This window comes from Trachinotus anak, unplaced genomic scaffold (assembly GCF_046630095.1).
Source record: "Trachinotus anak isolate AG129_WGS33_773 ecotype Australia unplaced genomic scaffold, CSIRO_AGI_Tana_v1 ptg000016l, whole genome shotgun sequence".
NCBI classification, from domain to species: domain Eukaryota; kingdom Metazoa; phylum Chordata; class Actinopteri; order Carangiformes; family Carangidae; genus Trachinotus; species Trachinotus anak.
Genome location: NW_027273867.1, coordinates 22,394,586 through 22,416,647, shown reverse-complemented (window position 1 = coordinate 22,416,647; position 22,062 = coordinate 22,394,586). Strand labels below are relative to the sequence as shown.

Genomic DNA, 22,062 nt, shown 5'->3' with positions numbered 1-22,062 from the left:
ACATGTAACTTACTTCCTCACTGCATGAAACAGTCACATCGAACTGTACAGATAATGTAAATATATTGTCAGCATTGCATCCTAATACAATAAAAGACAGAAGTAAGCTGATAAAATAACTTTATTATTACTGAACTGCACAAACTGATGCCCTCTGAGTGTGAGGCCAGAGGAGGAGGAGGAGAGGAGGAGGAGGAGAGGAAGAGGAAGAGGAGAGGAAGAGGAGGAGGAGAGGAAGAGGAAGAGGAGGAGGACCCCCACCCCCCTGACCACATCAGTGCCCATCAGACCGGAGGAGTCGTGCATGTGTGATGGAGGCCTGAGGTTCAACTGCAGAGCGGCTTCCTGTGGCTCCGAGCCAGAGCTGCCGATCTTTACCGAGGCGGCCCGAGTCCGAGCACCGCCGATCTCAAATGGTCCACACGACATCATCCGAAACTCTTCCGCTGCTCCCGATCTGGCCCCACTGAAGTGTGTTGTTGTCGGGACCAGATTAATGAAATACAGAAAAAAGAGGGTCGTCTCCAGAAGCCGTCTCTCCCGAGCCCCTCCCCGCCCAGAGATCCAGGATTCGAGGCTTGACAGAGGTAATTACCATCATCATAATTTAACATCACAGTAATTCGTGTTTTTCCCTCAGTATTTGGTTCAAACAGGGAGGTGGAGGGTTAAATCTTGCAGTTTTTGCTCGGCTGTTTGGACGCTCCGGGAGGATCCAGGGCGTGTGACCGGCGGCAGCGCAGCGGGGGAGGCGCGCTGGCATCCCCGCACAGCTGCACGGCTCCCAGCGCTCTCCGGCCGCGGAGCCCCGATCCGTTCCCCGGAGAAAAACCCGATGCGATTCCGCTGTATTCAGACAGGAACCCGGGCTCGGATGAGACAATATCGGATCGGGCTTTAATGCTCCGGCTGGCCTCCTGCTTTCTGCCAGTTTTTTTGGGTTAATTCTCTAAATTCACTTCTCATTTTTCTGCAGACTGTTCAAAACAAACTGATGCTGAAAATCGGATTCCCATGTGTTATTATTTTAGCGACATTTGATCAATATGTGGGGCATTATCCGATCCTGTGGGCGGGATATACCCGTGAATTGGGGTATTTTCTGGTCCATCCCCGTAGAGATGGTTACGCAATGTCCTGGCACACATTAGAGCCACATGCAGGAGTCATTTACTGAGCGTTGGATGAGTGAAACGATGAATTATCATTTCTTTATTCTTATGGCAGATGAGCACAGCCAGTCATCCTGGGTAGAGGAAGAATCAGCTCACACATTTGAATAGACGCCTGCTGATATCAGTTTAATCTTCAGCTCAGTGATGGAGCCTAAAGCAAGAGCGCAAACCCACCTGAGGTCTGAGAGACACAGAGAGAATACCTGCTTTAATTCCTGGACCTGATGAATTTCATTATGCACACTCTGCCACACACACACACACACACACACACACACACACACACACACACACACACACACACACACACCTGGCATTAGAGTGTCTGACTGACCCGCTTTCATTCTTCATTCACTCTCATTCTCCCTCTCTCATTTCCTCCATCTTCCATCCGGACATCCCTCTAAGCCCCCATTCATGCCGGCCGTGACACACCCTTGGTTGCACCAGCAGCTGCTCCTGCTGGGCTTTATGGGCTGCATGAAGGCTGAGGAGGGGGGCTGGTGGTGGAGGAGGTGCAGAGGAGGACAGTGTAGGTCGGGGACAGCCCGGTTTTTAAAGTGGCATTGATTTCATTATCTTCAGATTTAAGGTTGTAGTGTTGAAATCACCACATTTGGCTGTTTGCAAGCCAAAAATGAATCAATGGACATAGGAGGAACCTGTGCATCAGCATTTTGAACATAAGGACATGAACGGTCTAAACCTCAGGCTAATGAAATCAGCAGTTGGCAGCAATGATAGAGAGAGCTCTTGACATAATAACAGTGAAAGAAGAAACCACCACAACAACTGTGGGAGACATATTAGGGCAGGACCAGCCCAGGTTATCGGTAAACCATGAATCAGTCTGACTCAACATAATAGGAGAGAATAGAAGAAGAAATGGTTGAAGAGACAGAGAGAAGCAGAAAGATGAGACACAATCCTGTAACCAGAGGAGGATGGAGGCAGGTTGCTGCGCCCTCGCGGCTTGTGTGGGAGAGGAGAGACGAGGAGGAGGAGGAGGAGGAGGAAGAGGGGGAGAAACGCTCTTAAATCCGTCAGTCAGGATGGATGTCAGGCTGATGAGATCAGCCTGAAAGACGTAACCTCCACGCCTCTCACCGCGAGGAGGCTGCTGGACGTGTCACGAGCACTTCAGGAAACGCTTCGCCTCCTGCAGTTCGATTGATCTAATTGGTCATAACAGGAGACAGCGGAGCCGTGGCCCCATTTAGAGTCCGACGTCTAAAATGGACATCACGCATCAAGGAGGCTTTTTATCCAGGACGCCCAGGGGTGGAGCAGCAGCGACCACCCCCACCCCCCCAAACTCTGATACACCCTCTGTGTATGTTTCTAAAAGTAATGAACACCAGCAAATTCATCAGCATCCCTCCATTTTTTTTATCCAGTTCAAACCAGTGGAGTCCTGTCTGAGTTTGTGTTGTTTGAAAATGTTTTTAAGTGGCAGCAGAACATTTTTTGTAAGATGTACAGAGTGAGGAAAGTTCAGAAAGACCTCATGTAGCCTTAATGTTTTCATCTGCAGCCTTCACATGCACAGCTACTGCACCGACTGAATATATTCCTCATGTGTCAGTGTTTCATGTATATGCATCTTTACAGTGTATAATCAGCAGCAGCCCCTCATCTTCTCTTCAGATGTATAGTTCTCCCTATCAGTGAATCAAACCTGTGATTTATATCTGCAGCACTCACACATTCAATAAGCTAATGGCTCCGTAGAACATTAAAGCGAGATGATTCAAATCTGCTTCACAGGGCAGCAATTAGAAAATGAGCCATGATTACTGTGATTCGCTAAAGGCCTAAGAGCCTCTTGAGTGATTTTTCTGCCCACTTTAATGCCAGGGCGTCATTTTGAAGTGACTTTGCATCTGTTGATGTGCGCAGGGAAAGTAGATGGGCGTTTTCTTCTATTTTCTTTTTTTTTTTTTAAATAGCACTTTAATCCCTCATCTGAAGAAGCTGTCAGAAATTCAGTGGCTTTTTATTGTTCTCTTTTCAGAGTCTAAAGATGCAGTGATTCACTCTATTTCATAACGCTGCCCTGGATACAAACAGGAAAACTGCTCATACTTCCCAATTTGGTGCTGAACTCTAAAGCCTGCTTTACATTTTTATAACTTTTCGCAGTCTGAAATCTGTAATGTGCCACATACTGTGCAGGAACTGATCTAATTTGGGTAAAAACAATCATCTGCAGGACTTTTGTGTGCATCTTCATCTTTTCTCCACTTGTTCAGGTAGAAGTTTCAGGAAGTCTGCACATCATTGCTCAGTGGCTCCTTCAGCCCATGACTCCTGGTGCATTTTTACCCCTAATTTGCTGAACAGACTTTTTGAAGCCTGTGATGTCAGCCATCCCATGAGGACCACTGTGGCGTAGGTGATGTGTTGAGACTGTGGAGTTTATGAATGCAGGTCTTGTTAGTGTTGATAGGAAACAGACAGATTTATTGTGCAGTTATTTTCAAAATCTCCCACTGTCAGGATGTTTTCCCAAAAAGATGAGCAGTATGTTAAGATGTGCCTGAAAACAGAGAAAAGCAAAGAGAATCTGAAGGGAGAAGATGAATTAGAGAAGTGTACATAGGAACATCCGCCTTGTGGCAAATAGTGATTTGTGTTGCGGTCCTGATGCTTCAAGATGTCTGCCCATCTAATTAAATCTGCTGCTAACTGCTCAGTCTAATCCAGTGCAGTAGTGGTGAGAGGTCAGAGTGTCATCATGCCGGCTGCTTTCTGTCCATCTCATCGTCCCAAAGGGATGAACACACACTCCTGCATATAAATCTCTCCGACCCTCTTAACCCATCCTCCGCCGCTGTGTCCCTTTTTTTCCGGTCCTCTTCTCTTTTGTTTCTCCCCACTCTTCTCTTCTAATGGTCTTGTGGTCATGTGTCATGAGTTTGGGGGGGGGGGGGGGAATCGATCCCTCACACCACAGGAGACATGGCTGCTCTTCAGCTCGACGTCATGTCTTTGACTCGAGGACACTTTATCTATAAAACTTGGGTAAACAGTGTATTTTACGTTACAGCAGCGTTATAGATTGTCTTGTCAGGGAGTGTTGGCAGTGCCCTCCCTCAGGTATTTGAGGAGCTAATTTGTGAAATGCTGTGCAGGGTAGTGCAGTGCAGGAAGGGGGGGGGGGGGGGGGGCAACTTCTTCTCAACTTTAGGACACAGATTGAAGTTGGCATGCTTCTACCTTGCGGAGGTTTTTCTGTTTTTTCCAATTAAACACGGAGCCCAAATTAGCAATACATATTTACCTTAAGCGAGTTAATATAAAAATATTAAATCAAATAAAATTATCCTATTTCCGCACAGTTATGGCAGATATCTCTTTTTAGAAAGTCTTGATTTGAGCCTTTGGAAACGTAATTGTGCCATAAAAAGCTTTTTTTAACAGCTGTGTATTGTGTGTGGGTTTCTTTTTTCCCAGACTATTCAAGATGAAAGTAATCAGCGCTGCGGTGCTTAGCGCCCTGTTCTGCACTGGTAAGCACAAACATAATCAGTCACTTGGGAGTAGGTCGGATAAATGAATGGCGGAAACAGACTTCCTGCGAAACCAAATTTGTTTCAACTGAATGATTACCATAGACGCTGTGAAAACCGCACCAAAGAAACACAGTTATTTTGTGATCTATTTAATCTCCACTTATTTGCTTTCTTTGCTTTTCTTATGTGGAGTCAGATTAGTATTTATATCTGGTCTATTTTTAGTTGTCATTATGTGGGACATTTACATTTCAAACGTTTTTTTGCACTTTTGGGGGAAGTTTTGTGGTTTTTCACTGAGAAGAAAGGAACTCTGACTTGTTTAGAGATCTTCGTTTAAATGAGCAAAGAACTAAGAAAAGCTGTTAAAAATAAACTCCTCTTCATCTTTTTTTTTCACAGTTGTATCAGCAGCTTTGAAAGGTAAAATCAAAGGCTTGTTTGCAATGCATGACTGAGAATGCTTTTTGAGAATGAACAGATTATGTGCATGAGAACAGACACGGCAGGGCAGATGAAGTAAATTAAAAATTAAAACTTATTTAATAAAATACCTTGATTGTTTCTGCCAGTCAAAGAGGAACGCAGGACAGCGTTCTTCGGGGAGGACATTCACATTGATGTCCCGGATGGGAACGTAGCCGAGGTTGTGTTCAAACCCAGGACCAATCACTCCGTCGAGGTGGTTCTGATGCGAGCGGGCACGGTGGCGTACCCCCGGGGCCGTCTCAACTCTCTGGGCCACCTGGTGCTGGAGAACGTACAGGAGGAGGACGAGGGCACGTACGTCATCAAGAACAGCAACAACCCCAACATTGTCAAGCAGCTCGTCCTCATTGTTAGGGGTAAGCCGACTTCTGCCCTCTTTTCCAGAGGAGGGGAGGAGTGAGAGGAAGTGAGAAAGCTTCCAGGTTGACTGTCTGAAGTCTAAAGGCAGGGAGAAGCAACTTGTTCACGAGACTTTGGTGTCATTTCAGGAGACATACAGAAAATAAACATACACAGATTATGTGCAGTCCCACAATACAGGAGGAATGTGGGAGGAACAAACTTATTTTATCATCAGTCTTTGAGGCGTTAGATGAAGAGTGGCCCTAATATATAGATATAGAAAATATGGTAATGTGATGCTGGTTAGCTAGTTAGATTCGATAATATGAAGACGATTCAGCAACAGAATCATTAGGAAACATGCTGCTTCATATTGAATATTTAGGACACACATAGGTGGATAAGAATGCTAAATAATGTGTTGTACGATCACAGAAACATGTAGTTATTAACAGTTATTTACGTACCAGTCTTGAAAAGAGCTTCAGCCTTCGTTGAGTTGACAGGACCAGAGGTTATGATGCATCCTCTGAGTGGCGCTGCTTCTCCAGGGCAGATTGATGCTACAGTGAGTACTGTATTGAAAAGCGATGACGGTCCAGGCAGTCTGGGGCTAGCTGGTTAACATGCTGGTTAACATGCTGGTTAACATGCTGGTTAACATGCCAACTTTAGTGGAAGAAGAGAATTGATAGAAATAGAACAGGAAAAAAGTGAGTAATAGAAAAAAAATTGACATGTTTCTTCTAGACTGGTTTGTAAACAAATGTTAATGCTAATGTTAGCTTTGTAGCAATAGCAAAACTTACAAATAGCCCCTTTAAAGTCTGAAGATTTAAAATGAAGGAATCATACAAGCAACCATAAAAGACTTTGATCATTGGCACTCTGCTCAGCAACAGTTCCTGCTCTCAACCTCGTTTCCTCTCGTCTTGTTGTTCAGACTGCGCTTTGGAGCAGGTGGTAAAATATGGAGAAACCTACTACATCCATCTCAACCACGTCGAAGGCCCCATCACCCTGGAGTTCAGGTATGATCAGCAAAGCACCACAGAAAACAGAAAAAAGATTCAGTAATCTGTGTTCAACATGGAGTCATGTTCATTACAGATCGTTTAGTTTGGTTTTGACCTAAATTTTAAAGCCAGATAGGGACAGGTGCTGCAAATTAGCTCCTGTCAGGTGTCCTATAGTATTGTTTCTCTTTATGTAACAATGTTCATTTCTAAATAAACTAATACAAAATGTTCTGTTAACTGCTACATTACAGATGACATTACTGTTATCTATTTTGTTTTTTCACCATGGTAAGGCCCAGTCTGGTTCAGGTCAATCAAACAGAGATACAGCAAACTACAGAGCCTCCACCCGTGGTGCTGTACAATCAGACGGGGGTGACGGCAGAAGAGTATGTGGGACGCCTCAGTGTATCGGAGAAACGGGTGACGCTGCACTCGGTCAGGATGACGGACGAGGGGAGCTTTACAGTTCTGGACCGTGAGAGCAAAGTCAGGAGGAGGAACTGTCTGAACGTCAGAGGTGAGGAGTGATCGGAGCTCGGCTGCATCCTCTGATCAATCCATCAGTCATTATTCTGTGCATGCTGGTGTTATGTGCATTTGAGTATGTGTTACTTATCTACACCTTTGTCATCAAAATGCAGTGTCGGGCTTTTTGTGTTTCTCATATTGCAAGTTTTCATCTTGCCTAAGAGTCACTTTCTACATTATCTCATTCTTGAGTGTATTGCCTTCAAAAATCCTTGATGCTTTAATCTCAGAAGAGGTCATAAGTCTTTATTTAATGTATGTAAAATGAGGCTAAAGCTGCCGGCAGGGATACTAAGCTGCTGCAGCAGCAAAGAATAGGAAGTAGATAAAAATAGATCAAGAGCACATTTACTTTAATGAAGGTTATGGAATAAAATATATCTGAAGACTGGGATACGGTCCAATGGCTTCTGAATGGTAAAAAGGAACATTTGGCTTTAAACAAGACTGAGTGTCTACATCAATGCTAAATGCAGACATTAGAATGGTAACACTTTCAAAATGCAATGCTACCATGCTGATGTTTAGCAAAATCTTTTTTTAAATGAACATAGCTAAGGCTGGGGGAAATACTGATTAGTATTGTGGGTGGTTTTTTTTAGCCATAAACCTGAACAACCTGATTTTTCTTTTTTTATGTGATGATGATGATGGAAGAAAAGTAAAATGATCACTAAAGTTAATAATTCATCCTGTAGGGAACATGAATGTCTTTACTAAATTTCATTTCAAACCATTGATAAATTTCATTCAAACTATAACTGTCACCGAGCTGGGGTGGCCAGAGGTCAGGGGAAAACCAAAATCTTCATCTTCTGGGAACCATTATGACTCCTTTTTTCCTCCAATCCATCCAATAATTGAAATTTCAGTCTGGACCAAACATGGTGGACCAACCGAACAATCATTGCTCCAGCTACATCGCTATCATGTCAACTTGTATTATGTAAATCTACAAACTAACCATTTTCAGTGGGCTCTTCCACTCCTATGGCTAACAGTGAACAGCTAGCACCAGAAATCAGGCTTTCAAAAAGCAAACCCCAGGAAATGTGTCTAAATACCTCACCTTCTGTACATCTGTTCATGCATCTCCTCCGCAGAGCACCAGAACTTCATGCACCTGTCCTACGGAGAAAACCTGAAGATTAAACTCTACCTGCACCACTCCAATGTCAACATCGTCTACAGGCCCAAATCAGACAATCAGGACCGGGTCGTCCTGGACCAGGGGGTTCTGGTGACGCCGCTCGACCCTCTGCTGGAGGGCAGGCTGACTGTGGAGGGGTCAGAGCTGATCATGAAGAAGGTCCACATGGCCGACACGGGGGTCTTCAAAGTGACAGACCTGGCCGGGTTTCCTGTGGCTCATGTCTATGTAGAGGTAGAAGGTAAGAGTTCAACGTTTAAATGATCAACAGGATGTTTTTAGTTCTAATCCTGCTTTTCTGTGAGCAAACAGACACAACAAACAAACCAGCATTGGTTTTCTATTGAACAAACAAAGTGCCTGTAATGAGTTGTAGATTGTGTTTATTTAAGGGTTTATATCCATGACATAACAAAGTACTAGTCAGAGTACTGCAGCTGTAATGAAGCATGTAGATAATGAGTGTCAGTCAGATCGTGATTACAGGCCTATAACAAAAAGTATCACAACTGACAAAGCACAACCAGAGACACTGTACACCAGTATTTACACCACCTGTAAACAGATTTTGATTTGTAGGATTGGTGGAGTTCACCTTTAAGAGGGCAATTACTTTACATAGGAGGAGATGGAGCAATATTACAGTGTATTGCTTTATGATATTGTGTATTTATTGGGTAATTTGAACCTTGGAACTGATCTCTTTGTGTCAAAGGGTAGTCATAAATGTAAATAATGAAACTGTGGAATGAAAACCATAACACACTAATGTGCTATGGGCCATGGATCCAAATCTGTTTTTACTTGTGCAGTAAAAAAAAGACAAATGGAAGTGTTGAAATCATTGAAATAAATAAATTGATAAGTCACTGTATTTAGCAAATGTTTATAAATTTTTAGTACTTGTCAACTTTTATTAAAACTTCTACCAATGACATATTTTATTTTATTACATCTGTGTTTATCTATATTGTTGTTCATTATCTGTTAATACACCGGGGTCCACTTAGGAGGAGAGAAAGTTATTGCCAACACATTAATTAACACTTTTCATGTTTGTGCAGTTCTTATAAATGCTAAACTGGTTGACTTACATGTGTTGCCAATAGATTTAAATATCTGACCTTAGAAATACACAGAAGAACTATTTATATTTATATTTGTGTTCAGCAGCTTCAACCCAATACACATTATTGAATGACAGTGACTTCTGTTATCCGAGCTTGCCATGTTTTATCATTTAGATATCCTAAGCTGTATGGGAAAGAAAACTGAATCTTTATCTAGACAACAGATCCAATCAGGTTAACGTGCTAATTAAAAGAAGATTTTGTTTTAAAATGAGGCAAAGCTGAGCAAGTGTCTGGCTGCAGGTCATTCCCTGGCTCTCTGTCCCCACATTTCCTGTCTATCTTCACTCAAATAAAAAAGGCAGAGATGAAAGATGAGTATCCACACAGCAAAATAATTATAATCATAATGGAGGCATTATTATTTCTCTCTGTGGTTGTTTTTGTTCTTTGCTATAGCCTATAAGCTGCCTCCCCTGACTGTGGCCATCCTCGCCATGCTGGGCCTGATCGCCTTCATGCTGCTGGTGTGCCTGCTGTCCTGTCTCTATAAAGTGCATAAGCGGAACGAAAAGAACAAGAAGCTGATGCTCCTTGCTCAGCAGGCTGGCAAGGGAGACGGCGAGGCTTTCAGACAGGTAACACCCACCCACTGCATTACCATCCGTCTGCATTTCCTCTGCGATGGAGGAACGTTGTTGGGCCTCTGCAGTGGGAATAAGACAAGGCTCTGGTGGGGCAGTGGGCTTGTAGGCAAAGTTAGTGCTAGTCACAAAGGGGGAAGGAAGAGTGAGGTGTGTGTTTGTGTTTGTGTGTTGGCTGGGAAAAGCTAGAGGAGGGTTCTGCTCCTGCTGTGGGAGTGAGGATGGTCAGCTGGTCGAGGTCCTCCCCGACAGTGCTGGAGCGGGCACACATGGTCACAGCCAAATTACAGACACGAACACGGCCGAGGTCAGACAGCTCACAGGAACATAATATTTCTTCTGCTGCTCTGTGGGTCTCTTTTTGTTTGTTTCCCTCCCACTTGTTTGTCGTACATTAACCTTCCACAGACCCCAGGATGTCCGTCACTTCTTGTTGTTTGTGGATGTGTCATTATTAGGAGCTGAACGTTTTATTTTCTAAAATGCCACTTTTGTTTTGAATGAAGCACGAGCCCGTCAGCAGGGGGGTGCTTCTGCAGACAATGACAAGATATTTTTGCGATGATTAGTCGACAGATGACAATACTTTGCACTATAAATTGTAACATAAATCACCACTACACTGTTCCCAGAGAATGGAGCTTTAGCACCACAATGTTTTCATTTACTCTAATTCTGAGTATTAATCAGTTTTAAGATTGAATGGCTTTTTTTAAATGGTTGCTTAAAAAAAAAAAAAAAAACCTGGTGAGGTTCTGTCATTACTCAGACTTTAAGTGTCAATTGTGAATGAAACTCTTCAATTATGGATTATGAGGGTTTTCTCGAGGGTTGTGCTGCAACAAAAGAAAAAACATTGATTGTTTTCCAATTGGCTATTTAAACCCCTCACTCTCCCACCTCTCACCTGCTCAGTATCGGCTGTTAAAGTGACTGATTGGATGAGTCAGTGGAGGTGACAGTTAACCCTTCTGTCAACACAACCATCCATCAACCATCCCAAGTTGGGCATTTGTTAACCAACTGAATTTATGGATCAATTAAAAACCCATTACAAACAGATGACTCACCTATTGCAAACACCATTCTCACAGATTGATTGCTCTACCAATGGATGGTGGTTCAATACAAGAATGAAGCCACGCAGACATGTGTCCAGATCAATTCTGTGAGAGTTTCATAAAAAGAAAAACTGTTTGATAAATCAGTCTGTCTCATCTTATCACATATTTAATTTAGCATTTTGATGTAATTAAAAACAGGTAGTGCTGATTTATCAATGGTTATTTTAGACGTCTATAATTTGAGACTGCTGAAAACAAGCTAAATTATCTTTGTGGGATTTTAGGGAAAATGAGAGAATTGTTTTCCCAAATGGATGACTTCATCACTTGATCATTAGAGGTAGCTGAGCTGACAGCTAACATCAGCTCCCCCACCCAGCATCGCCGCTAAATGATCTTTTAATCTGAATGAATTTATGAACCAATTAGAAAACCCACTGCAGACAGATGACTCGCTCTCTGTAAACAGCTTTGAGACCGATTGCTCTGCAGAAAGATGAGTTGTTTCGAGTCGGAGAATTCAGTGTTTTAGGTTTTATCCCTCAGAACCAGCCTGACTGTATTTTCACTGTTAACTGTCTGATACCAGAACTTATCTTAGATCATTTTGTGAAATGGAATAATCCGACTCTGCCGCCGATGTAGACTGATGCTGATTTTATTTGTCTGTTGTCTCTCATGTCACATTAATGTTACTTATGTTTGTCTTTGTTCTCTTTTTCCCTGTCACTGTGTGTGTGTTGCACTTCATTCACTATCTCATTCTAAATTTACATTTTGTCTTTACAGACACACACTCTCCTGTGCTGCTGTTCGATGCAGTAGTTGTCATTTTGAACATGCATCACACTGTGGGTGGGAAATTCAAGCTAACACACTGGAATCTAACAACAAAGACAAGAACTAGCTTGATTTATAAGTGTTAGTATCGTAACACAATGGAAACACAAAAACAAAATGGCTCGTGTGTATTGTATGTATTTATTTTGTATTTTTTGTTACTGAATATTTGAGAATCTGAGGAAGTTTGTGATGTTTTTATGATGTGCCCCTTGGTTCAGTTTCACAACTGCTGAGTGAATTCAAAATGCTGCTGTGGAAATGGGGCCTTTATTGCTCACAGCTGGATGTCTCTGAGTGGTGGCCCAGCTAACGCTGTTGCCTGTGCGTCACGTTTCTCCCTCTTACTTTAAGGAGCCTCAAACGGAGCCTCTTCTTGGTGAGAGAACAGTGTTCTGGCTTCTTCCTTTTCTTTCCTGCTCTCCCTTCTTCATATTGGTGTCTAGAGAAATGTGCTGCTTTTGTGGCAAATAAGTTCCTTGATCAACTTGCTGTTGTGTGACAAGATTATTGATGACAGTTTCAGTTAATATACAGAGTAATTAAAGATATTGAGCACCGGCAGACGGAATAAATCTGAGGAGAAACTGCTATCGATCTTAATGAACAAGCACAAGTTGATCAGAGACCTAATTTGACAAAAAAATCGATTAATTATTTTAAGTGAATCTGGCACCACGACTTGGGACAAACTGTCTCTGTGATCCTTACAGACTTTTCAGTGTGACTAAGCTGTGCCACACTATTATTTTGAGTAGAATACATAAACAAGATTATACAGTATTTTAGTATTAAGTGACAGAAAGTCAGATTTCTCCAAATTCACCTCTTGCATAATTTCGATTTAAAAATTTGTCATAAAAAGTTATTAATTCCACATTAAAAACAACTGAGAACAGAGGCATTAAGGTTTATTTCCATGTTGTATTCAAACGATTAGACACCACAGATGGTCAGGATATCGAGTCTAAAACTGGCAGTGTACGCCCTCTGTTGTTGACTCCGACATGCAGAAACACTGAGCTGCAGCGTTTTGTGAAATGTGTTTGTTTGCTTTCATCCTGGGGGTCAGATGTAAAGATCAATACCACTGTTAAAGCTTAGGTGAAGGGGGCAAGAGACCATTGCCGTTCTGGTGTAACGAGCTCGGTCAAGTCCTCCAGGATTCAGGACACAGCTTTGACCCAGGTTGGGGTGCAAAAAAGTCCATTTTAACAAGTCATTTAATCCAGTGTTTACTCTCAGTATCAGGTTTGTTAAAACAAGTGAAAATCTCAGCTGCTTCTGCTTGACTACATCCCATTAAGAGAGAGGAGGTCAGGGCTTTTCACTTGCTTTAAGAAAATTAGATTTTACACCTCAGCAAAGCGACTAAATGACCTGTTGAGATGGTTCCTATCTCTGCAGTATCGGTGTGTGTTAGCCCCAGCCGGGTAAAGTCACACTGCTGTGCAGCTCTTTCTTCTCCCGACATTAGTGAAATACTCGTGCCGCTCGTTTCCTCCACTCTCTATATCTTTGTGTCTTCCTCACTTTCCTTAATTCTTTCTTTCCTCCTGTTCTTTCCTTCACTGCTGATTAACAACCTGGACCGAGCTCTGCAGTTACTCATAAACACTGTGGTTATGATAACTGAGGACGCCGTAGCTTCACTGCTGTATTTAACATACAGTGTGTAGTGATTCAGCTAGATAAGCGCGCACACAAGCACATATTTCTTATTCAGTGTTTTTATTGTGTGGGGTGAATTCCAAGGTAACTATCCGATGTGTAGTACGTGTGGGTCTCTGTGCTGGCTTTGTGTGTGGTGTTTGTGTTAAGGGCAGTAGTGATTAACCTGTATGAGCAGGCTTTATTCAACCCAGTAATTTATTCTTGGCTGTTTTCTTGAGAATTATTTCTGCATAATCAACTACTTGCCCAGGACGTCTGTGGATGTGCTGTCAGTGATTTTATTTATTTATTTTTTTTTTTGTGGGTGTCTGACTGTGTTTGTCTGGTTTCTGTGCATTAAATGTTGTGTGTTTGTATTTTAGTTTTTAAGTGATGCAAAGAAACAGATAAACGTGACATGACGTTGCGACTCTCCCGCTGCGGCGTGCTGTTTTTACATTTATCCCCAAATGTCACAGCTGAGAATATCATGACTTTTAGATGTAACTACAACAAATTTAAATGAAAATTAAGGAATCACTGAAAATATTCAGCCTGTGTAGAGCATGAATGTCTTTATCAAGTTTTATGTTAATGTAGACTTTCTCTCAGTCCATTGTGTAGCTGTTGAGATGTTTCACTATGACCTGTTGGTGGCACTAAAGCTTTTCACAAGAAGCTGGTCTTTGCTAATTCATTTAGCACAAAAAGACCATTCTGATTAAAAAAAAACAAAGATTATATTAAGTATTCATGCATCTTAAGTTACTGATAAAAGTGAAATATGACTAGTAGCTGCTAACTTGGTAATCAGTTGTTACTGTTTAAAAAAAGTAATTATTTTGTTTATTAATAAAACAAGAATAGGTCAAAACCTAGTCTGTGTCTGGACCGTCTATGGTCAAACCCTGATTTTAGAACCAAACACATAAATTCAAAAAGACTGAGCTGTGAGTTCAGCTGTATTTACTTACAAAATGATCCCTCAGAGAAAAAGTTAGAAGAGACACAATATCTTTCTGACTTTGTCTCTCACACAGAGCGCAGCCTCCATCTGGGTCCACAACAGCTTGTCCTTTATTTAACTCAACTCCAGACTTTTATCAGAGGCAGGTCTTTATTTCTAGCTCCCTCTGTTTGATATGTAGAATTGGTCATAGCAGTGTTTTAGTGCGAATCTTCGTTTTCAGTTGCTCCTGTTTGCCGTGTTAAAGTTACTGCATTATGTGTTACAAATGCAACACTTCCTGTAAGTGTTTCAAATAAAAAGCCCCCTAATGTTTAATCGGGCAGAAACCCTTTATTTCTTCACATTTTCGCAACATTTTACTGCTGCACTGCAGTAAACCTAATGACTTATTTCTGTACACGTTATTCAGATCTGCTAGTTTCTTCAGCAGTTACCGATGACTTCTCTCTCTCCCTCCATCTCTCCTGCTCTTTCTGCTTATTTTTAGTTATTCCTCTGCCCCGTTCAGTGATAATGATACATGTAAAAATAGTTTATTTGCTGTAATAAAAATGGTGGCACGCCTCAGTGTATTGAAGTGCTCTTCTGCTTTCCTGCAGTTTCCAAGCAGCTGGAAGCCAGAGCAGCTCTGTAGACTGCCTGTAACAAAAGGTGTACCCCTAAGCCCCCAGTCAGCATCCATGGTCCAGTGATGAACCAAAATCATACCCAGTGTGGTTGGAAAAATGTCTCTAAAACAAGGGACAATGTGCAAAATTGGCAACACTGCGGGATGTAAACACCAGAAAGTCGAGGCACTCGACTCGCTGACCAATGGTGGAAATATTGTCACTCAGTCAGTCAGAGGTCATAGGGCAGGCTGTGCTGTTGTGATCCTGCCAAAAACAGGAAGATCAATCACATTAAACAAACAGTATTATGTCATTTTTCAGGTCTACTGATCAATATGGGATAAATGTTAAAGCAGCAGGTCACACACCCCCTGATATCTCCCACTCACCCTATGTGTCTGTGTGCAGTCTTATCTCAGTGTGTTTGTTTATCCTCATATGTTTGTGTAAAGGCTCATACAGCAATATAATGTGTGTGTGTGTGCTAATGCTTATAACGTGCATTTGAATTATCATGTGTGTGTGTGAGTGTGTGTGGGAGCTTATTGTGTGTGTGTGAGTGTTTGTGTATTGACAGCGGAGGTTGAGATGACAGCAGTTGCCCTTGATGCCGGTCGCTCTGACATGTTATGGATTTCCTCATAGATCTGAGAACACAGACGACATGTGTGAGAGGACGTCAGCGACCCTCCGGGACTTGACCCGAGAGACGAGCATGAGACTGAAATCAATCGCACCTCTCCACCTGACTCTCTCCCGAGTCCCCCTCTCTTCATCTTCATGTGTCTCTACCTGACTGCTTTTCATTTCCATCCATCTATCTTACTTTCCTTCTACCTCTCTGTTGCTCTCCTTGTCCCTGTGCTCTGCCTTTCTTCTCTTTTTCTCTCTCGTTCTCTCACGTTAAGTCTCTCATGTTTCACTTTCTGGCATTTTTCTTACTCACACTCTCTCTCTGTTTTCACATCTGTCTTGTTGCTCATACTCATCTGACCACCCCCTCTTCCTCCCACTTTCCTGCGAACACAAGTTGTTTTTCTTCAAAACACAGTTTTTACTTTTTACTTCACTATTTTCAGTCGTCTCCTTAATATGCAGCATGTTGACAGCTCACATTGAATAGGTGTTTAGTAGCTGTGGATTGATTTCAGAAATGACATATCTTATAACACGTAATAAACAGCCTGCAATTTACCGTGTAATTTCAGTGCATAAACCAGGCACCAATGAAATATTTAGCGGTTGCCATTGGTGCTTAAATCCCACCTTTCCCTCTGCTGCCTCACTTCATGTCTTACTCTCATTCTCTCAAACCTGTCACTATCCCCTCCAGTTTTTCCTGCAACTCGCTCCGACTCTCCATCAACATATCCATCTCAGTGTTTTCCTCTTTTCCTCTCCCACCTTGATTCTTCAAATCTTTCACCCTCGCTCATCCTGCCTCTCCTGCTGTTCACGCGACACATTTGAAAGATTACAGCCCCCTTTGGCTCTGTTTCCTCTCAACCTCCAGCCTCACTATGAAGACAAATACAAAAGCTTGCCTTTCAGTCATGTCATACAAGGGTTCTCTTCAATATCTAATATGTGTGTTTAAGAGCTTTGCGTGCAGTTATGTGCTTTGTATGTGTGTGTGTTCATGTCCTCTCGAGCAGTGTGTGTGTTTTTAATGACCAGTCGTATGCAAAAACAGCTGCTGTTTTTTACACACCTCCTGCATATGTGTGTGTCTTTATGTGTGTGTGTGGGTGTCTGCAGGTGGTCCATGAAGCGTACACCAGGTTCACCGAGGAATCTCTGATGCAGTCTGTGTGTGATAAGCCTTCGGAGGGCACAGAGGTCACCATCAAGGTCAGTGGTGCAGCTGTACCACAAAGAAATTAAAGCACTAATATACAGTAACAAGCATGTGACTAAAAAAACAACAAATTATCAAAATGCAGCTTTTGTTTTGCAGACCCACTCTCTGAAGTGCAGTTAAATCTACATCTAAGTTTCATTTAAAGCAAATATTATCTATATTTTAGATGGAATGTGAAAGAGTTTGTTTGCAGTGATGAAATACTGAGAATTCTGCAGCTCCTCTCGACTTTATGGAGCTTTAAAGTGACTCATACTGTTTGGCTTCAATCTCTCTGCTCTGATATTGTAATGTTCATACAATGAAAAAACCCTCACCACTGAGCGGCTGACCACAACTCTCTGTTTAACACAGGGGAGCATTTAGCGGCTAAAGAGTCAGATATTTCCCTCAGGAGCTGGTGGAGACCAAACTCAGAGCCAAAAGAAGAGTAAATACAGAACTTTAAATGGCCATAAAAAATGACTTAAATGTGTGATATTGTTGCTTTGTAACTGGTGGAGGTGTAAATAAGCAGCTCTTTGCTATCAAGTTCATTGTCTCTCCTAAAAAGGTTATGATATGTCAATGTTAACAACTTTTTTCTGCTGCCACAAAAATCAGTCAATTGCAGGTTGAAGCAGAGATAAAACAACTCCAGCTGTAACTATTCATCACTGTAAGAGACTGAATGGAAATCAGGTCAACAGAACAAGTGTTTCAGCAGCTGTGTGTTAGGATGAGTGAGTATGTTGATAAGAGATGTAGATAGAAGAGTCATTACAGTAATAATATCAGAGAATGAGGTCTTAACCTTGACAACTGCTGCTGAGCGACGCCAGACTTGACTGAAACACACCTGGAACTCTTTCAGTGAAGTTTCTCTTCCAAGTCGTATATCAATAAAGAAACTGATTAAATACCAGAAAGATCATTTACCATCCTTGTGTTTGAGATTGCCTGGCAGCTACCTACTGTATAATGTCACCTCAGTGCCAAGTGTAATTAAAAGGCAATCAACCTTACACAATTCGCTGAGCAGTGGAGCAGATTAAAGTTCACAGGCACGGCCTTTTGTGAAACTGAAAGAAAGAGGAATAAAAAAAGTGGTCAAAGTCAAAAGTTTTAAAAGAGTCAGGAGTTGTTTCACTATTTCTGCAGGTATGAAGATCAGGATGTCCATATATAGACTTAGGTTACATATCACCACTGTTTTAATCAGGTTTTAATTGACTTTATTTCATTTCTTTGAAAAGCTGTTTAAACAACAGTTATGTACCAAGACAAATATAAAAACTTTAGCAGAGAAGCTACTTGCTACTGTGATGTTTGACCTGCTAAGGTTTCATCCTGTCATATCTATCACACATCTATTATTACCTCTGTGTAAATAGTGAAATGTGGTCTCCATGTTTAACGGAGAGGGCAGGTGTAGTCTGTCATCCATAACCTACATTTGTACCTTTACTATAAATCTGACTGTGGATCGTTCATTCACCTGCTCAACATTTCTGTTGTCTCCACCGAACAAGAAACTTAAGTAGCGTTAGCTGCTTGGTAGGGGAAGGTAAATCTATAAATATGGTCCTAGAAACGTGCATAAATTATTCATGTTGCTTTTTCACTGACCTCAATTTTTATCACTTCTATTCCTTCCCCTCCTCCATCCCGCTCCACCTCCTCCACTGTGTCGGGGGAATCCGTTTTGTACTCGCCTCGTCCTCTTTTCTTGTGCCTCCCCTTATTTTCCACCTTCCCCCACCTTCATTTCGTACTTTTCTTTGCTCCCCTGTTGTTTTACTTTCCTTCTTCCAACCTCTCTCTCCTTTCTCTGTCTATTTCTTTCATTTTGCTCTCTGTCCTTTTCTTAACTTCATATTCCCTTTTGCCTTTCATCTCCTTTGACCCTGACCTCTTCTCCTTTCATCTCTGCTCTTCTTCTTTCTTCCTCTTTCTCCACAGGGCCTTGAGGTGTCCAAACCAGGCCGCTACCAGGCCCTTACCTCAGACAACTTTTTGGAGATGAGCGACTCTGGAGTGGAGTTCACCAGCTCTGGTCTCCCTCTAGACAGCGACACTGAGGCTGTGATGACCTACGCCTCCCACAAACCCCTCCTGAACGCCGTCTCCCCGACAGCCATGACCGGAGGAGTTAACTCAGACAGCCTGGAGGCCACCGCTGTCCCTGACCTCAGTGCCAGTCGGACCCCTGACTCCGCCATGAGCGCCAGCCCTGCCTCCAATCCTCGCTCGCTTGCGGCCGTGACCCCTGATGGCAGCCTGCACGGAGCTGCATCGCCGGGAGCGGCCTCCAGGGGCACCGCTGGGTCAGATTCAGCCAAGACGGAGGAAGGGGCTGAGAGTGGAGAGGCTGAGCAGAAAGAGGAATCAGCTCAGAGCACCTGAAAGGATACGCCAAGGTGTATTTTTTTTTAAGCTTGTGTCTCCTTATACAGTAATGACATCCACATCTTTCTGAGAACCTTATCTTGTCCAAACACCACCCAGTCCTCGATCACTGCATCTGAAACAACATCACTGACAAAATAATCATGCTTGGATCCGGATATCAGTGTAGCCCAGAAGAAAATAATAAAAAGGTAGTTGCACACAATGCACAAATACAAAATTGATTGCACTATGCACTGAAAAATGAGATGCAAAAAACAAAAACCCAAACTCTATCAAAAGAGGAACAATGCAATATGGAAAATGCATGCATTTAAATTAAACATTAAAGTAGAAATCATAGCTCAGATCTACAGGAAAACGCTCACGTTAGAGTAGACTGCCTGCATGCAAGCTTCGATGGGCTAAAGAAGCACAGGCTCAAACAGAAGTTATGATGATGTGAGAAGGGTAAAACACTCTCAGCACTTTTAGGAAAACACCTAAATGGGATCAAATGATCTTAGCTCCTGGAGAAAGGTTGTCCAAAAAAAGAAAATTGCAGGAGTTTGACAGTGTGACAGTGAGAGTCTGTCTACTCCGAGGAATCAAGACATTATTTTCTAACACCAAGGCTCCTAACAACAGCAGCAAAGAGCGTCCCCTTCTTTTTGAGTGGAATCTCAACGTGTTGCCTCTGACAGCACTTTTGTCTGCTCTCACAGCATCAGACAAACATTGCGATGATTGCATTTCATCCCACCCACACACAGACTCTATTATTAAGCATGTCAGAAAGTGTCTCCGCCTCTCAGACACAAGTGCTTGTCTCAGCACTCACTCACCTCCGCAACGTGCTCTCTCTGAAAAACCTGCACACTGAAACAAGCTCGACTAGATTGCATATCACCACTCCTGTGTGAGTGCTGGTGGTTATGTTCCTTTCTCGTAGAACTTGAGGGTCAGATCTGACACATTTTAAGACATAATCTAAAAAAAAAAAAAAAAAAAGTGTAAACATACACCAAACTCCCTCACAGTAATGATGAATCCCAGAGAAAACACCCACAAGAACAGCAAACTGTAGAAACGAGCCTCATCTGTTTTTGTTTTTTTGTCCCTGTGGAGCTGTCACAAGCCCTGTCAGAGCAAAACAAACTGGGTAGAAGACTGTGCAACACTTCCAGGACTTTTGGAACAGCCCCCAGAACGTAATTGGATTCATGGTCTCTTTGCAGATGGACGATTCACGGACACTGCAGAGCGAGGAGCGGTGATAAAAGCAACGACAGAGATGGAGCAGGGCGCTATTATTCGGGGGAACAGATAAATAACTTGCATGATTTAAACCCCCCCCCTCTCTATTTTCATCTAACCCCCCATCCATCTCATGGAGCTCTGATTATTGTGGCCCAGTTGTTTGCTTGAAATGAAGTGACTGGAAAGACGCAGTCGGATCAATCTGCGATAACGACGCAGCCCACAGCCCCCGAATGGAGCGAGACAGAATAAGTGATTTTGAGAGGTGTAGGAGTGGGTGTGTGTGCGTTGGTGGGAGTTTCATACAAAGCAACCAACTGTATTAGACATTCAGTGCCCTGCATGGAGACATGAAAATTCAGCCCATGAAAAATAGAAAATGAAAAAGAGGAGCGTAGAAATCCTGATTTGAAGGTTAAAGTAATATTAATAATTTGAAAGGGTAGACCATACATCTGCTGCTGGTGCTCTATGAATCAAACCCACTGTACAATTCAGTGACACTGACAACATCATTGACTGTACCAGTAATGGTGTGTAGGTGGGTACAGTACAGGAAGGACATATGTTTACTACCACCTCAGTTTAAATCTATTCAGCTACTCTGTGACCAGGTTTCACCTCTTATTGATTCAAGGGCATTTAAATCCCAATAACTGACAGTTCATACTGCATATTTCTTCACTGCAAAGACGCTAAAGCATCTGTGGGTTAGAACAGAGATCTACAGCATCATATCTATCAGGTAGCTTCTAAATGACATCCTTGGATAAAATCTGTAGTCCTGCTTTTTCTTTTTTTTTTTTAAAGTTTTGTTCATCAAGGAACTGCTTTTTACAAAAGAAGATCTGGGTAAATCAGCGGCTGAACAGCAATTAACACATTTTGTAGGGAAACAAAGAAAGAAAAGACCCATGTGATGGACCCCAGAAAAAACAGATGGGAGAGCGGAGACAGTGGCACAAGTTCAAACGTGTTTAAAGAGAAGCGTGGACATGCAATCGATTAGATTAAGCTCCCACAGTCCTAGCAACTGCTTTTCACTAATTAGCTCCCTCTCATTGCCGCGGAACAAGCCTGTGGCCTAATTCAGGTCACAGGAAGCTGATTTTTACACCAAAGACATTTCGCAGAATGAGAGCGAGACATCTCACACTGCTGCAGAAACTCCGCTCTAGCATGTCCTCTCCACCCCAGGGCCAAACAGTCTGTGATACTCTCGTAGAGCCCCGGCACATGTTAAGAGTACAGCACTTTTGCACCTTTGGGGAAGCAGAGCAGTATCCATGGCAACACCAGTCACATGCTCCACCCACTAAAAGTCACCAAACCTCAGTGGTTTTCATCATAACGAGGCTCCGGTGTCCCAAGGATCCCATTTAGATGTCACTGCTATTGTTGCCGTTGACGGCCATGAGCAGTACGGCTACCTCATGCTGTAACTGAATGATGTCGGCCCGGGGGGTCTGAAAGATTTACCACCTGTACCTCTGAGAGTTAT

The 22,062-nt window shown here is 42.6% G+C and overlaps 1 protein-coding gene across 1 annotated transcript; it reads left to right on the top strand.

Moving 5' to 3' along the window:
* Positions 1-286: 286 nt before the first annotated feature.
* On the top strand, positions 287-20,340 carry LOC139633578 (uncharacterized). Its single transcript, XM_071499325.1, has 10 exons — positions 287-587; positions 4,632-4,687; positions 5,093-5,113; positions 5,263-5,535; positions 6,465-6,552; positions 6,834-7,060; positions 8,175-8,462; positions 9,751-9,929; positions 16,832-16,924; positions 18,876-20,340. Exons 2-10 carry the CDS (start codon positions 4,642-4,644, stop codon positions 19,317-19,319), a joined length of 1,659 nt encoding a protein of 552 aa, XP_071355426.1. The 5' UTR covers positions 287-587; positions 4,632-4,641; the 3' UTR covers positions 19,320-20,340.
* The last annotated feature ends 1,722 nt before the right edge of the window (positions 20,341-22,062 follow it).

Coding starts and splice junctions, on each gene's coding strand:
- LOC139633578 (XM_071499325.1), top strand. CDS start 4,642: ATGAAAGTAATCAGCGCTGCGGTGCTTAGCGCCCTGTTCTGCACTG. Junction 4,688..5,092: donor TAGCGCCCTGTTCTGCACTG/GTAAGCACAAAC, acceptor TTTTTTTCACAG/TTGTATCAGCAGCTTTGAAA. Junction 6,553..6,833: donor CCCATCACCCTGGAGTTCAG/GTATGATCAGCA, acceptor CACCATGGTAAG/GCCCAGTCTGGTTCAGGTCA.